The 16,084-nt window shown below is 51.7% G+C and overlaps 1 protein-coding gene across 1 annotated transcript; it reads right to left on the bottom strand.

Moving 5' to 3' along the window:
- Window positions 1–2,675: 2,675 nt before the first annotated feature.
- SH2D6 (SH2 domain containing 6) lies at window positions 2,676–10,261 on the bottom strand. The gene is made up of 14 exons (XM_012731467.1): window positions 10,175–10,261; window positions 10,017–10,042; window positions 9,689–9,726; window positions 9,193–9,275; window positions 8,973–9,105; window positions 8,380–8,435; window positions 7,647–7,710; window positions 6,019–6,041; window positions 5,509–5,569; window positions 5,070–5,148; window positions 4,877–4,907; window positions 3,924–4,007; window positions 3,607–3,765; window positions 2,676–3,021 (listed from the first exon to the last, which is right to left on the bottom strand). Exons 1-14 carry the CDS (start codon window positions 10,259–10,261, stop codon window positions 2,905–2,907), a joined length of 1,041 nt encoding a protein of 346 aa, XP_012586921.1. The 3' UTR covers window positions 2,676–2,904.
- Between the last annotated feature and the right edge of the window lie 5,823 nt (window positions 10,262–16,084).

The raw sequence follows: 16,084 nt of genomic DNA, 5'->3' as shown, positions 1-16,084 counted from the left end.
AGCTGCAGAATATTCCAGCTGTCAGTGGAAGTTCTAGACAGCACTGGGTGGGACTTTTCTCTTACAAAGGAAGCCCTGGTCAAGGAATGTTATCAGATTTAGAGGAATCCAGGGTAGATGCAACCTACTCAGTGCCTCTCTCCACGACACTTGGTACCTACTGTATTCTAGTCCCTACATACACAACAGTGGACAGTAGCCATCGTTGTTCCTTTCCTGTAATGAACAGGCAGTGGCTGGGGCCTATCCCAAGCTGGGGAAGCAGCGAAGGCCTCCTGAAATGGAGACCACCGAAGCCCTAACCTGCAGAATGAGGATGCATCCCCATGCTGAACTGCTCCCCAGACTAAGTTCTTTTTGGCCTTGGGTCACTTTTCACTGATCAGCCCTGTGGTTAGCTCTGATCCTCTGTTCATTTTCCCCTAGAGTGGGAAGGAACAGATGTTAGTTCCTTGAAGTTTGTTCCCAGCTGGTACCAAGTAGAGTCCCTACTAGGCCATTACCTAAAGACTACTGTGCTACAGGCCTCTACACCACCATCCCCAAGCCCTCCACCCCAGGCTAGGGTTAGGTGAATTCAGCACTCCTAAAAGGGCCCTAGGGGCTTTGTTGGCCAGGGTGGAGGGGTCCACAGGATGTCAGTCTGGTAGCACATGCAGGAATATGCTTGTATTCTAAGGTCCAACCCAAGAAGGGTTCCCCACCTCCAGTCCTGAATGTGGAAAAGGGCCACTCCCATCCAGGGCCTAAAGGGAGCCAGACCAACAGAGCTGAGGGAGGTTATTTGGGGTCTCCTACACCCCAGTTTCTGCTAGAGCCCACAGCTGCTCATCCTTTTCCCACATAGCAGCACGCACCCTTACCTACCCATGCCAGCTGAACCCATCCTGCTGCCTCTTCCTGGTGCCCTGGCCACAATCCTCTGTGGTATGAAAAGGGCCATTCCCTTGCATGTTCATTTGGAAGAGAGGAGCTAGACAGTGCCCTCGGGCCCTGCATTTCAGGGAATGCCCCACTCAAGTTTCCCAACTCCCAGCTAATTGGAAGAGGACGATAATCTTTGCCTCTACTACAGTAATTACGGTTTGGAGAAAGTCACTCTCCCCGCCAGCCAGCAGTGACAGCCAGCGGTGACGGTGACAGTGACGGTGACGAGTCAACCAGCTCCCAGCCAGCCTGCACCCGAAATCACCAGGCCTGGAGCTTGCATTTTGATGTCCCAGGGGCCTGGCTTTTCCCCTCCCCTCCCCAACGCTCCTCTCGCCCCCAAAGCTCCAGCACGAGGCTCTGCAAGTTCCAGCCCCACCAGGGTCTGGGGGCGGATGGCCGGCGCAGAGCCAGAGCCCGGCTGGGGTTGGGTCCGGGCGGTCTGTGCCAGGCCGAGCTCTGGGAGCTCGCAGAACAGCCCTTTGTTTCTGGGGAGCTCACAGCTTCTGCGGAGTCACGGTCACATGGTGCTTCCGGCACGGGGTGTTCCGGGCACCTAGCCAGGGTGGGGGGGGTGCCGGCAGGGGGGATGCTCCGCCCCCCCTCCCCCTGGCCCAGCCGGTCACATTACGGCTTCCCGGATCTCCTGCTCCCCCGCCCCCTGCCCCCAGCACCGGCCTTCAGGGAGCCCCAGGCCTGGGTCCTTGGCCCGCCTCTCAGGCTACGCCCCTGTGGGGCCAATCTGTTTCTTGTCTTCATCGCCACCACTGAGCCTTCCTTAGCTTTTGATCCTAGGACTGGTGCATCCAGTATCCGCTCAGTTTTCTGGGGTTCACCGACTTCCCTACACTACACATCCCCAAGTGCTCAGTCAGGATCCTCCCACCCAGGTGCAACACTGTAAGGTAAATTGGCGGTAGATTAGCGCTTAATTAACTTCATTTTCATCATTTACTGGGTAGCACAGACAGCACTGCGCCCTCCTGGCCAGGACACCCACAAAGAAAACCAAACCAGACCAGCTGGGGCTGGCTTCCTGGGGCCCTCTCAGGGCAAAAGGCTCAGTCAGGGGGCAGGAATGAAGCCAGACTTCCAGTCCAGGCCTAGACACCTCTGCCTGCACTTCAGCTCAGTCTGTGCCCTGGGATACTTGAGAACCTTGGAGCTACGCACAGGCCACTGCTTCTTACTGTTGAGTCCAGAAAGTGATGTAGGTGCAGGGTGACCAAGTCCCCCCCCAGATGCCAATAGTTTTAAGCCCCTAAGACAATGCATTCTCTGTGTGTGCAGGTAGTGCCGATGATGCCATAGCTCCCGCTCAGTGGCCTTGAGGAGGCTGACTCTCCGGGCCACCACCAGGTTTCCTCCAGAGCGGCTTGGAAGGCTGCGCTAGCCAACAGGGCAGGTGCAGTCTTTCCTGGGGCCTGCGTTTGGGGAACTGCCTGGAGACGCAGCACGGCCTGCGTCCACCCAGGCTCTGGGTGAACCTGGGATGGGGTCTTGGGGGACCATTTCTTTCTTTCTTTTTTTTAAAGATTTATTTATTTATGATACAAGCACTCAGAGTAGAGGCCAAAGGTGCAGGGGAGTGAGAAACTTCACCAGAGACAGAGTGACGAGCCGCACAGGCAAACTGACTGAAACACACTGCTGAGGGGAGCAGGGGGGGAGACAGGAGAGGTCTGCTGTGCCATGTGGGTCAGGATCAAGTCCCTGGCCAGGGATTGAACTCATGCTGCAGTGGCTTCAGACAGCTTCATAGTGCTGCACTTTAACCTGTTGTGCCACCAGGGAGGGCTTCTTGGGGACGGGTTCTGTCTCTGGGCAATTCATACTAATGCCTCCACAAGGGCCTGTGGGGACTGGGGCAGGGCGTGGAGAAGGACTGGAAGGGCAAACACCTGGCAGAGGAAAGGAGGAGACAGCCCAAGGAGCAAACTATGGAGTCAGAAGCAGCTGTGCACATCCACTGTGTTGTCAGGGCTTAGTGGGGAAGAGCAGGCAGGTGAACTGCAAGCTGCCACTGTGTCTGTCCACCAGGGGCAGCGGGTGCTGTGTGTAGTGCTCAATCATGGCGGCCACTGAAGAGAACAGCTGGACAGGGAGACGGGGGATCAGTGACCCTCCTGAGCCTTATGCAGGAAGAAGCTTCCTAGGGCTCTGGCAAGGAGGAGGTCATCGATTCTTCTAAATGTATTCTTTCCTTTTGCCTCATGAAGCTCCCCTGCCAGACTCTGGCCCTCCTGTGATTTTGCTGTGACTATAGCCATGGGCCAGCTTCGTATTTCCAAGGCCAGAGGAAATAACCCTGGGGCTGTGCCTCTGCTCTGGTCTCCAGCTTCGGTGCTGAGCGTGGGTGACTAGTTTGTCTTCTGTCCTTGGTACAGACAGCAGTCTTTTCTACCTGGCCCTCACGATCCTCCCAAATGGCTTCATTACAGTTCAGGTGCCCCCACCTGGGTCCTTCAGCCTGAGCCATGCAGGAGGGGTACTCCCCAGAGCGGACTCCCAAAGGGCAGGCTTCTGAAGGAGCTCAGGATGCTGACTCCTGCCACTTCCACCCCCTCCAGAAAAGCACAGTCTGGATTCTCCCCTCAGTAAGTGCTCCTGGCTCCACCCCAGGTACAGCTGTGCTGCACCCTCACTACCCTTCAGGTGCCTACATCCCCTAGAACCCACCTCTTCGCGGTTCCTGCCCTCCCGGCCCAGAGCATAATGGCGCCCACCATCCAGCCTCCGGATGGGAACGTTGAAGACCCGGCCATGGAGAAGCACTGCCAGGGTGAGGGGCTGGGAGCCGTGAGGCTCTGAGCTAGGGCGCACAGTGTAGGCCCCATCCTGGGAAGGAAACCCCAAGAGTCAAGTTCATCTTTCAAGAGACCACCTGGCAGCTCTGACGACACATTTGGCCTGCTGCTCCTGTTCCCCGTGCTCCCCCAGCCCACACACGAGCAGAAATGGTTTCCGAGAGGGCCCAAGGGTCTACCGTTGCCCACCTTTTGGAATCGTAGCAGTGCACTCTCGGCAGCATGACGGTCACAGTTCCCAGCGTACCACAGCTGACGCAGCAGGCCGTCATCCTGTGGAGACAACAGCCACTCAGAGATCTGCCCTTGCGTGCGGGCAGGGAGCGGAGGCCCCCCAAGTACTTGTTGTTCATATCTGCCTTCCCAGACTGAAGCCTCAGAAGCCGATCAAAGATGCACCCATGCCTAGATTTTGAAACCACACCTGCTGTCCCCTGCAGTGGTGGGCACCCCTAAAAGGAAACCACAGCCTCCTCCCACAGTCGTCTCCCAGCCCTCCTCACCGCAGCAGCTGAGGTGCTCCAGGTGGAGGCTATAGAGGAAAGAGAGGATCTCATTCCTGCTGGAAGAAGCAGATTAGAGAGCTAGCACTGGAGGGAATTAGGCAGAGGAGGTCTCCAGCCCAGCTGTGGGGGTTCAGAGGGCACAGAGGGTGCCTGAGGCCTGAAGCCCAAAATGTGGTACCCAATGCTTTCTCCTCTCCGGATCTAGGACTCACCAGCTAGGTCACGCATGACCTCCATATAGGGAATTCTCTTGAAATGTTGCTTGAGAGATCCCCGCTTTAATGAAAACCCTAGAAAATGCCCAAAGGGGTCCCTTCAGGCCTGCTTTTAGCTGAAGTCAGCACTGGAGGCTCCCCACAGCAAACTGGGGCCTGAGAGACTGGGTGGGAGTCTGTGGTTTTTCAGGGCTGTGCGTGGGGTGGGCCCCGGTATGATCGCCTGGGTTCATGTTGAAGAGGCCTGTACTCACCTTTTGAGGTGGTTTGCGCTGTTCCCTGGGACACAGGAGGGCTGGTCAGAAAAGACTTGGGCCTGCAGGCCTCTCCCCTAAGCTTTAAGTCCCTTCTTCCCTATCTCTTTCTCCCTTTTTCCCCTCCTCCCTTCCCCGCAAACTTCTCCCGGCCACCGCCCCCTTACATTTCTGTCTTCTTGGGGTCGTAGGGTGGCCCTGTGGGGAACAAAATGGAGAACAGAACTTAAGGTGTTTACTCCCCTTCTCTTCTCCTAGGATCAGGGCTGAAAAAGCCTGAGTTGGTGCTGGCAGGCATGTGTGCTCACGCTCATGTGCTCTCTCTCTCTCTCACACACACACCATTTCTGAGGCACTCACCTGGGCATTATTGATGTCCTTGGCACAATGGCTGGTGGTACCAGACCTGGGGAACTTGGAGTCCGAGTCAACACTGGGACTAAAACAGAGAGGGCAGGCTGGGCTAGGTACAGGCAAAAGAAGGCATGCAGGCCTGAGAGACTGAAGACAGGTGCAGGGTCTGCTAATTCTCTGCAGCTTGGGCTTCAGGAGTCCATCCAACCAGCTGGGAAGTCCACAGAGCCCTTGGCTAAGGGATTAACCCCCTTGTGGGCACAGTGTGGACTAACCTGGACCAGAGTGGAAATGCAGGTATCCATGGTGTATCTGAAGGTACATATGTGTTGGTGAGAGTGGAGTGAAGACAAGGGAAGTGGATGGTGCCAGGAAAGTAAGTCAGATTACAGTAGCTGAGGGCCTTAGGGCAGGATGGATTGGGGGTGGAGGGTGGGGTTGTTACCTGGACTGGGCTCACATTCCAGATAGATATCCTCAGTGGGTTTCTCTGGAGAGTCTGGCACCTAAAGGGGAGCCAGGTATGTGGGTCCAAGGGTTTGACCAGTGAGTCAGAGGGCTAATGCGGCCACCACTTGGGGGCAGGGGAGCTATGGGTAGCTCACCGCCCCTTCATAACGCAGACCTCTTTCTGGGAGCTGGCTGGAGGGATGAAAACTGTTCTTTGGCCTGAGAGTGGCACCCCATGAGCACCTTCCCCTTCAGGGCTGCCTATGGGACCCAGCTCTCAGAGAATGTGGGTATCTAGGAGGAGCTGTAGGTGGCACCCTGGGAGGACAACTGGCTTATACTCTGCCAGGGGCCTGTGGTGGGCAGAGGAGGCAGGGATCTGCTTTAGGCCTTTCTTCTTGGTTTCAGGGTTATTTCCTTCCCTTCCCACAATGCCCTACATGACAACCAGACCAACTTCCTAACCAGAGCCCTAGAGTGAGGTGAGGAACGAAGGGCTACTCACCGCTTTGGCTGGTGCACCCAGTTCTACAAGGAAAAAGAGAACCACCAGTCATGAGTGTAGTGAGAAAGGAATTGTAACAGGGTGGTCCCTAGGAAAAAGGGAAGTTCCAGGTTCCCTGCCCCACCCAGGGGCAGGAGGGTGGAGCTGAGAAGAAAAAAAGGAGAAGAGAGAAGAAGAGAAGGAAGCTGGATGGAGAGCCAGAAGGAGACCTGAGGAAGCCGAGAAAAAGGAGAAGAGAGAAGAAGAGAAGGAAGCTGGATGGAGAGCCAGAAGGAGACCTGAGGAAGCCACATGGAGCAGCAAGCATGTGATGAAGAAACCGTGCTTGTTTCCTGACCCTGGACTGGTTAAGGCAGATGTGGGTGAGATGCCTGTAGGGAGGTGACTATGGCAGTGTTTATACTGATTTTGATTTTGCTATTTTCTTCCCAGATTTGTCTGGCCATTTCTGACCCTTTTCCATGGGTCCCAGCCAGAAGGTGCTTTAGTCTTGTGGTGGCTTTCAGGCCTTGATTTGGGCTTATTCCTTTTGGGTTGACTGTTGCCAACGAGGGGATGGGTAACTTCAGGTGTTTGATTTAGAAGTTATATTCTTTGTGTTCCGTAGTGTATATTCACTGTATTAAAGTCCCTTTTCATTAAAGTTTTATATATGTTTTGTCTTCTTGTGACAGATGGCAGAACCCACTTAGAGCAGGCAGGATTTGGGGGCTTCAGGGGTGTCCCTCTTCCCCTGTTCTGGAACAGATTTGGGGTACACTATAACAGAATCAGTGACACTTAGGCTGGAAGAGTGGCACATCCTTGGAAGTTATCTGAAGGGAGCCATCTAGCTAGAAAAAGGCATCCTCCTTCATCCCTAGTCAGCCTACTTCACAACCCCAGTGCTGTTGCCTGGCTTGACCTCATGATTGATTTGCCAGGCATGGCTCCAAATGACTTTGGTCTGTTCCAAAACTCAAAACCACCCTCAAGGTCATGAAGTTTACCAACCACTGAGCATAGTAAAACTCAATGTGCCTCAAGTTAGTTTTTGACCTTGGACTCTTTGGGGACCGGGAGAAGCTCCCCCTTCTAGGGCTACTTCATACAAAAATATGCTGCCCAAGGTTCCTTTCTGTTCCAACATCCTTGGTTATAGGGTCACAGGCCTCACTGCACTTAGCATGGAGGAAGTCTGTGGACAGTGGTGGCAAAAATAACATGGGTGGATTCAGAGGTCCAAAAGGTCCCCTTCGACTGGGGATGACACTCGGAAATGTTTTGGTAGTGATGGTCCTCCAGGGAGACCAGGTGGCCCTTCAGACCTGCCCGTCCTGGGCGTCCCTCGCCTGATCACAGCTCATGCAGAAGGGACCTGGGTGTTAGGGATTCTGCTTCTGTGTGATCTCAGGCAAAGCACTGCATGTCTCAGGGCTTCATTCTCCTTCTCCCTGCCTTAGGAAGGTTGAGTAAAATCTAGATAAAAATGAGCAAGAGCTGGGAGAGTGAGTGACAGGGGAAAGTTTGAGAGCAAGGAGAGATATACTCAACACCACCCTCAGCTGCTGGGATTCCCCGTCTCAGGCCAAGGAGGGGGTGCACTTGAGGCAGAGTGAGTGGGCCTTAGAGATAGAGCATCCCATCACCTTGCCTCCCAGAGGGTTGTCCAGGCTTCACATGCTCCCTCAGGCTTTGCTGCCTTGTCTTCTTCTGTCGGCACAATGGGGCGGTGAGGGAAACCAAGAAGGGGGTGTAGTGGTTGTGGAGGGAGAAGTGAGGGAGCAGGAGGGCAAAGATGGTGGGGGAGGGAGGCGATGGCTCTACTTATATCTATGCAGCTTCACACACATAAAACAAAAACACAACACCCCACTAAACCACTAGAGTTCAAGAGCAAAGCTAGCAACTCTGCCGCGGCCTCCATTCTGTGACTCTTCCTTTGTTGTGTTCTCTCACTGTTTCTCATTACATCGTAATAAAATATAAGACCAAAGTGGTAACTTTCCAAGCCCATAGCGGGATCACTGCCAGGATGAGAGCTGACAGCGGCTAACAGCTGAGGGGCAGAGAGGGGTCCTCCGCCCAGGGTCCAGGGAGGGGCAGCGCAGCCTGTGCCCCACCCCCAAGCCCCCACCCAGGAGGCTGGGGTGATGCTGCCGGGGTGGGGGGAGGACCGGGTCAGCAGGTGGGAGGAGCTGATGGCAGGGTTCCACCCTCTGACGCAGGTAATTTTTTAGCGGTCTTTGGGCTGCAGATGGGTTGGGGGGGTCGGGGGAGACGTTCTTGCTAATGAGGTCTCTTTTAGATTTACTCACTGGGAAATGGTGGCCTGGGGCAGAAGCAGGTAGGGAAGGAGGGACTCATGGGGAGGCTGCTCACCGTTGAGGGTTGTGGTGGTGGTGGTGGCCAGGTTGGGCCCAGAGGGCCAGGGAGATCTACAAAGAACCCCAACATGTGGGTCGGTGGGTGTCTCCCACGTAGGTTATCATTTCCTCCCGCCCCCCACCTAGCCTCGATTTCCTCCTCCCTCCCTCCCTCGCCCTCCTCCCCGCCCCGGCTTCCCGACAGCCCGGTCTCCATGGCAACTGGAGGCAGCCAGCTTCCCTGCCCCCACCTGGCCGAAACCGGAGCGTGGCGGTGGGAGGCCTGCGGCAGCCCCTCTCTTCCTCTGACAGGGGCTGGGATCTCCGAGTGGGCAGCCAGGCCCTAGGGACCTTGTGGGGGCCACCAGTTTTCCTGCTGTTGCCCTGGTTACAGTCCTTTCCGGCTCCTCTCCCCTTCCCACTCTTTCTCCTATTCTCTGCTCCTCCTTCCCCCATCTCCTCTCTCCCTCCCTCCTTTATTCTCTCTGTCTCCCCAGTCTAGAAGCCTCATCAATGCCAGCTTAGGCCTCCGGTCCCGGCCCCAATGCAGGGAGATAGAAGATGTAAGGCCTGTGCCTCCTTCTCTTGTGGGGGCCCTCCTGCTCTCACCCAAATACAAAGAATCCTTCTCAGTGCGGGAAAGGTGGGCAGGAGCTAGAGAGATGGGCTGGGCCTCGCAGGGGGGCAGTTCATATTCATCCTCATTAGCTTCTCCCTCCTCCTGGTCCTTCTGGAAGAGGTGCTGAGTACAAGGAATATGAAGAATGTGGGACTGACTAGTGGGGTAGTGGCGGCTGCCTCTCCTTGCCCAGGCTCAGCAGCAACTTACCTTTTGTCGCCAGGACTTCTGGCCAGGCAGAGGAGAGGAGTGGGGGGCACCATCCTCCCAAGCTGGAGAGTCTGAACAAGAGACTTGAAGAGACTGGCCTCATTTCCTCCCAGCTTAGTCCACTTCTACCACCCCCCACCCCTCTCCCCTAGATACTAAACCATCTGCGCTTATATATTGGGACTCAATGCTTCATTCACCTCACAGGAAACATTCACAATGGGCATTTCCAACATTAAAATGCTTAACATTTCTAAACAGGGCCAGTGGGGTAGACATTTTGGAAACAGTGGAATCTTCCAGGTAGTTGCCGGTTTCACTTAGTCTCCCACCCCTGGACCCCTAATTCTGACTAAGACAGGTGGAAGACCCAAGCCCAAGTGACTTAGCAGAGCTGAACTTCGACGGGTAGGAGGTATCCAGAATCACTCAGGGGAGACTCAACTTACAAGGAACCCCAGTCAGTTGGGTGCCCCATTCCCAATGTGTCACTTACCTACATGTCTGGGGGGTGGAACGGGTGGTGGCCCCAACCTGCAACCAGACTCTAGTCAGCTCTGCCCAAGGGGCCCTCAGCTTGTGTCAGCCAGCTCCAGGATGTCCACATCCACAACAGTGTGAGCGGCACCCCCTGAAGTTGTGAGACAGGCTGGGGCCAGGGCAGCCAGTGGTGGGATAAGAGGTGGAAGTACGGGCATGGTCACTTGTTGCACCGGGTGGGCGAGGAGGACTTGGCCTCTGGGAGTGTAGCTCCTGTGATGACTGCCCAGGTCAGGAGTGAGGAAGGGGGAGGGAAGAGAGGGATGCTGAAGGAAAGTACTCACCTGGGCTTGCTTCCACTGTGTTTGTCCTGGAAGAGATTGAGAGGAAGGTCAATGCAAGCAGCTTCTCCTCGGCCTGTGCCCCCCCCCCAGCCCCCAGTCTGAGCCCCCAGGAATGCGCAATTCTGAACACCTGGGGCTGCCCCAGACCCAGCTCTTACCATGACCACAGTGACAGAGCTTTGTGTCCTGGAGCCCAGGCTCTGCCACAAATAACCTGGGGACAGGGGCCCTATTGTGCCCGTCATTTGCATCTCTCAAGCAAGTGGCCTCCACCCCCAGACCAGCTTCACTCTAACCACTTCCGGAGTCTGATCCCAGATCCCCCAACACTGCCTCCACAGTTTTGGTCTCTAATCCCTTTGGTTCCTCCCTTCCTTCCAGAAAGAAGAGCTCTCTCCACACATCCAGGCCCGAAAAACTAGATCCTCCTTAGCAATCTGATCCATGTCCCCTCTTCCCAAGGACTCAAAGTAACCTCAGGACCAGCTAGATCAAGTCCTTTGCCAATTCACAGAAGACATGACATTAATTAATGGGCAGATGCAATTAAAAACAGGGGACTGTCCTTGCAGACACTTCTTGAACCTTTTCCGCTTGCTGTCATTTGCAGGTGAGTGGTGATCAGTTAATGAAAGTTCAGAAATTGCTTTGACAGTTCTTTTTATGATGGATATATTTATTCATTCAGCAAGAATATATCGAATATCTACTATATGCCAGGTACACTTCCAGGTGCTAAGGCTGTAGGAAATTTAAACAGGCAGGCATTGCCTGAGTCTTGCCTCACTGGTTCTGACAGTGGCCTTCTCTCTTATCCCCCACTCTTTGTATGTTCATCTAGCTACTTTGTTTTTATGAAAGACTTACATTATTAGTACTTGTGTTTGCTAACTTAAAGAAAACCAAAAAGGATTTTTATGGTGAAAAAAAGGATAGAGCTCATTTTCTATCCTTAAATGCCTTGATAGGAACACTACTTTTGTATAGTGGTGGAACCCTGTACTAGCTTTAACCCTGCATTTCAGATGAGGAAATTGACTATATTCATTAATTTCCATCATAAAACACCACAGACTCAGCTTAAGCAACAGAAAATTATTTTTTTCACCGTCCTGGAGACTAAAAGTGCAAGATTGAGCAGTTGCCATAGCCGGATTCTGACCTAGCTCTCTTCCTGGCTTACAGACAGTCAGCTTGAACAGCTTCATATCTTCTGTGCAAGGGTGGAGAGAGATCTGTGATGTCTCTTCCTTAAGGACACCAGTCCCACAGAATCAGGACCCTTACCCTTATACCTCATTTAGAGATTTCCTGAAAGATCCTATCTCTAAGCTTCAAAAATAAGGTGTTAAGACTTCAAAGTAGTTGAGTCCATATTTTCACTGGGGGCCTGAAAAATTGAGTGATTTTTCCAAGGTCACACAAGCTTAAGTGTTAGGGGGAGGGTACTACCTAAGGCCTGCTCGACCCAGAGCCTGTGCACTAACCACTGAGTAGCCTGTGCCTCATTTAGGATGGGTCCTGACCTTAAGGGGGTCAGTGACATCCAGGGTCTCTGTTACCTGGGTCACTTATGGAACTGTGACCTCTGAGAAATGTTGGGATAAAGAGCTGATGTCTGACTCTGTTTAAACTGAGGAATGAGGAAACAGGTCAAGATGGTGACTGTTGAGAACTTTCTAGGGTACAGTGTTTATTATTTGATGGTGACCTGGCTGTTATCACAAAGGAGAAATGAAGCCCTGTGCTTGCATCTTTGGAGGTTGTTGGTCTGGGGACACTGGGAAGAAAGCTCTTCAAGAGTTGGAGCAGGCAAAAATGCCCTAAGAAACTATGAAAATCATTGAGGTGTCTTAAAAGGCAGCTGGTGTCCTCTCTGGTGGCACAGGACTTAAAAGTCTCAGTGTTATCAAGCTATCACCAGCCACTGCTGCATGAGTTCGATCCCCTACCAGGGAGCTGACCCACATGGCACAGCAGACCTCTCCTGTCTCACCTGCTGCTCCCTCAGCAGTGTATTTCAATCTACCTGTTTCACTCGCCCTCTGTCTCTGGTGAATCCTTTCACCACCACCCCCCCACACACACCTCTAGTCTGTACCCCACTTCTTATGTGTATAAATAAATAAAAATAAATCTTTTTTTATAAAGTGGGGGGAGCCTATGTGGTGCAGGAGAAAAAACAGAGCCAACAAAAGCAAATAAATAGTCCAGGCCTTGGAGTCAGAGGCTAGGGCTACTCCCCACCTTCCACTCCCCAGCTCCTGTTTGTTCCACATTTAGACCGTTAGGCAGGAGGCTTCCTTCAGCCAGGGGACCTCCTAGGACCAGAATCAGCAAGTCAAAAGTCAGCAAGAGGATCTAGATACCACCTTAACAGCAAATGCCAAACTGAGCGGGTCTCCCAGATCAACAGCTCTCACATCAGCCACACCCTCCCTCTGTGGAAGGCTTTTTGCATAAGCAAATGCCAAGGCCAGGGTGAGCCTCAGGGTCCTAGGCAGAGTTAGCTTTCAGGCCATCTGGGCGGAGGCATGATCAGGGAGAAGGGGAAGGAAGGAGGCCTGCCACAGGGTTCCCTCTCAGCCCTTAGCCCGGCCTGCCCTGCAAGACTAGGCTTCGTGCTGACTGCACAGGCTGACTTGGACATCCTTTCTCCATCTTCGACACAGGAGTGCTTTGTGTATAACTGTAGCTAGTCCCTTAGGTTGAACTCCTAAAAGTGAAATTACTTAAAACTCAAACTTTGAAAGTTTCAGTGCCCACTGTCTGCATCACCCGATGCCTGCTTTGTAGTCCTTCCACAAGCAACTCTCCACTTTCCAGATCTCAGCTATCAATTTTCAGTGAGGACATGTCACAGTATACAGGCCAGGTAGTCTAAATCCATCCAAAGGAAACAAACAACGTGATAGAACAGCATTTCCCCTATGCATGATCATAAGAATTATTAATGAGCTTGCTAAAAGTCTTCGATTCCAGGGCCTCCCTGGTGGCACAGGGGTTAAAGTCTCAGCACTATGAAGCTATCACCAGCCACTGTGGCATGAGTTTGATCACCAGGCAGGAAGCCGACCCACATGGCTCAGTAGACCTCTCCTGACCCTCCCGCTGCTCCCTTCACCAGTGTATTTCAGTAGATCCACTTGTTCTGCTCCCCACTCTGTCTCTAGTGAATCCTCTCACTCCCTGCCCCTCTGGCCTACACCCAGTTCTAGTATGCATAAATATATAAAAATAAAATCTTTAATAAATTAATAAAAGTCAGATTCCAGACTTTCCCTATGACCTTAAAAATGGATCCTCCAAGAAAACAGACACACAGACCAATGGAATAGAACAAGGCCCCAATAATAAATCCACACTTGTGTGGATGGTTAATCTATGACAAAAGAGCCAAGAATATACACTGGAACAAGGTTGGCCTCTTCAATAAATGGTGCTGGGAAAACATGACAGCAACTTGCAAAGGAATCAGGCCACTACAACCTCATACCATATACAAAAATCAATTCAAAGTGGATAACACTTGGATACATAGAAGAAAACATGGGCAAAACACTTCATGCCACAGACTCCAGTGATGTCTTTGTGTACTCACCTCCAACAGCAAGGAAAACAAAAGAGAATAGAAACAATTGGGGTTACAGTGAAACAAAAAGCTTCTGTATAATGAAAGAAACTAAAATGAAAAAACACCCTGCTGAATGGGAGAAAATATTCACATATTACACATCGGATAAAGAACCGATATCAAAGATTTACAAAGAATTTATACAACTCAAAAAAAAGGAAACAACCCAATTTAAAAAAGGGCAGAAGTGTGAAATAGCACTTTTCCAAAGAACATACAGAAATCCAGCGGTCAGGTGAAAAAAACATTCATTGTCACTTATCAGGGAAATGCCAATCAAAACCATGAGACAGAACTTAAGACACCTGTGAGAATGGCACTTGTCGAAAAGGTGGGAAACAGTGCTGGTGAGGATGCAGACAGAAAGGAACCTCTTCCACTACTGGGGGGAATGTGGACCGGCCCAGTTCCTATGGAAAACAGTATAGAGGTATCTCAAAAATAATCTAAATAGATCTACGATATGTGTCAGGAATCCCACTCCTAGGTATCTACGTGAAGACTGCAAAAACACTAATTTGCAGGGAAAACTGCACTCCCATATTCATTGCAGCCTTATTTATAACAGCAAACTAATGGAAACAGCCTAAGTGTTCCAAATCAGATGGGTGGATCAAGAACATAATATATATACTACTCATTGAATACTACTCAGCAATCAAAAAAGAATGACACATCAATTGTGACAATGTGGATGGCACTGGAAAGGATTGTGATAAGTGAAATAAGTCAGAAGGAAAAAGAAAAATACCAGATGGTGTCACTTATATGTGGAGTCTAGAGAAACCAAATGGCCAGATAAAGCCAAGCTAAGACCAGCCCTTGAAATCTGACTGTGAGGCATCCAGTGTGGGAGGGGGAAGAGTGAAAACAAAGTAGGGAGGGAGCACAAAGGACTATGGTGATTGGCGAAAGTACCCTACATAGCAACACCAGAAGAGGGGGGTCCTGTACTTCCAAAATACAATGACGTAAACCAGCATTATCTCAATTAAAAAAAAATGAAAACAAATTGAATTGGGTGCTTTGAGAGAGCATTAGCAAATCTGTATTACTCTTAACAAGCATCTTAGATCAATAGTGTGCTCTGTCATGCTCTACTGGACCGATGCTCTATGGGATGGATGCTGGGAAGGTGTGACTCCCAGGCCATTTTCAGAATCATAGACAGCATTTAGCTGGAGAGGCTACAGGTGTTTCCAGCAGAGAAGGAAAGTGACATAGACCTTGCCCTCAAGGGTCACGCAGAGATGGAACAGGCAAACCCAAGGAGATGTTTGTTCTTTCTGGACCTCAGTTCACTCTTGTGCAAAAGGGGGTACTCCTCAGACAGTCCTTGTGGTGGGGAGGGGACTCCACAGTTGGATGAGACAGGACACAAGACACACAGAATGTGCAGTGAATGTGCTCTTCCTGAGGCAGAGGCGCGGTGGTTGAATAGTTGTTCCCAGGAGACAAGAGTACTTGGCAAAATTTAGCTTTGATCCTTGGTGTGAGTGAAAAAAGAAGCATTGTGAGGTTGGGGGAGGGGAGTGTTTCTGAGGACCTGAAGAATACAGGTAAGCGGGCTGTGGCCAAGCCCCCAGAGAGCACTGTACAAGGAGCAGGAGCTGCTGGGATGGGGTGGCTGGACTCCTGCAGAACTGAAGGGACTGTAGCATTCCATTCACTTGGGGTGCTTTTATGCACCCTCGTTTCCATTCATAGAAGACAGCTGAGGTCTTCCCAGCTTCTCTTGCTGTTGGGGTGCAGGCATTTTGCCAGTCAAATGCCTACACACTAGGTTCTGAATCTGAAGCAGGGAGACGGTGATGGCTAGACCATATTTCCAGAAGCTGAGACCCTAGTGGTACTACTCAGGGTCCAGATCAACCAGGCTGTCTGTGCCCTGAGTTGCTTCCACTAGGCCAGCTTGGCTGTTCCTGACTGCTTCTCTGGCCCTCCTGGAGATGCTTTAAGCTATGGAATAATTTTTTAAGAGATTTATTTATTTTACATACAGAATTAGGGTACAGGCCAGAGGTGAGGGGGGTGAGAAGATTCACCAGAGACAGAGTGGGGGGCAGAACAGGCTGATGTACTGAAATACACTGCTGAGGGGAGCAGTGGGGAGACAGGAGAGGTCTGCTGTGCTATGTGGGTCACTTCCCTGGCTGGGGATCAAATGGGGGCTGCAGTGGCTGTGATAGCTTCATAGTGTTATGTTTTAACCCTTTGCACCACCAGGGAGGGCCAGCTACGGAATAATTTTAATAAGTTATTAAAGCTAGCTAAAGTCAGATAACCTTCCTTTCATTTAAGAATTTAGAGATGAGGGGTCTCGTTGGTGACACAGAATTAAGTCTTAGCATGATGAAGCTATTGGCAGCCACTGTAGCACAAGTTGGATCCTTGGCCATGGAGGTGACCCACAAGGTGCAGCAGACCTCTCCTG

The sequence above is a fragment of the Condylura cristata genome, unplaced genomic scaffold (genome assembly GCF_000260355.1).
Source record: "Condylura cristata isolate star-nosed mole 26May11 unplaced genomic scaffold, ConCri1.0 scaffold00031, whole genome shotgun sequence".
Taxonomy (NCBI): domain Eukaryota; kingdom Metazoa; phylum Chordata; class Mammalia; order Eulipotyphla; family Talpidae; genus Condylura; species Condylura cristata.
Note: the sequence above shows the minus strand (reverse complement) of the source record. Positions and strands in the feature narration are given on the sequence as shown.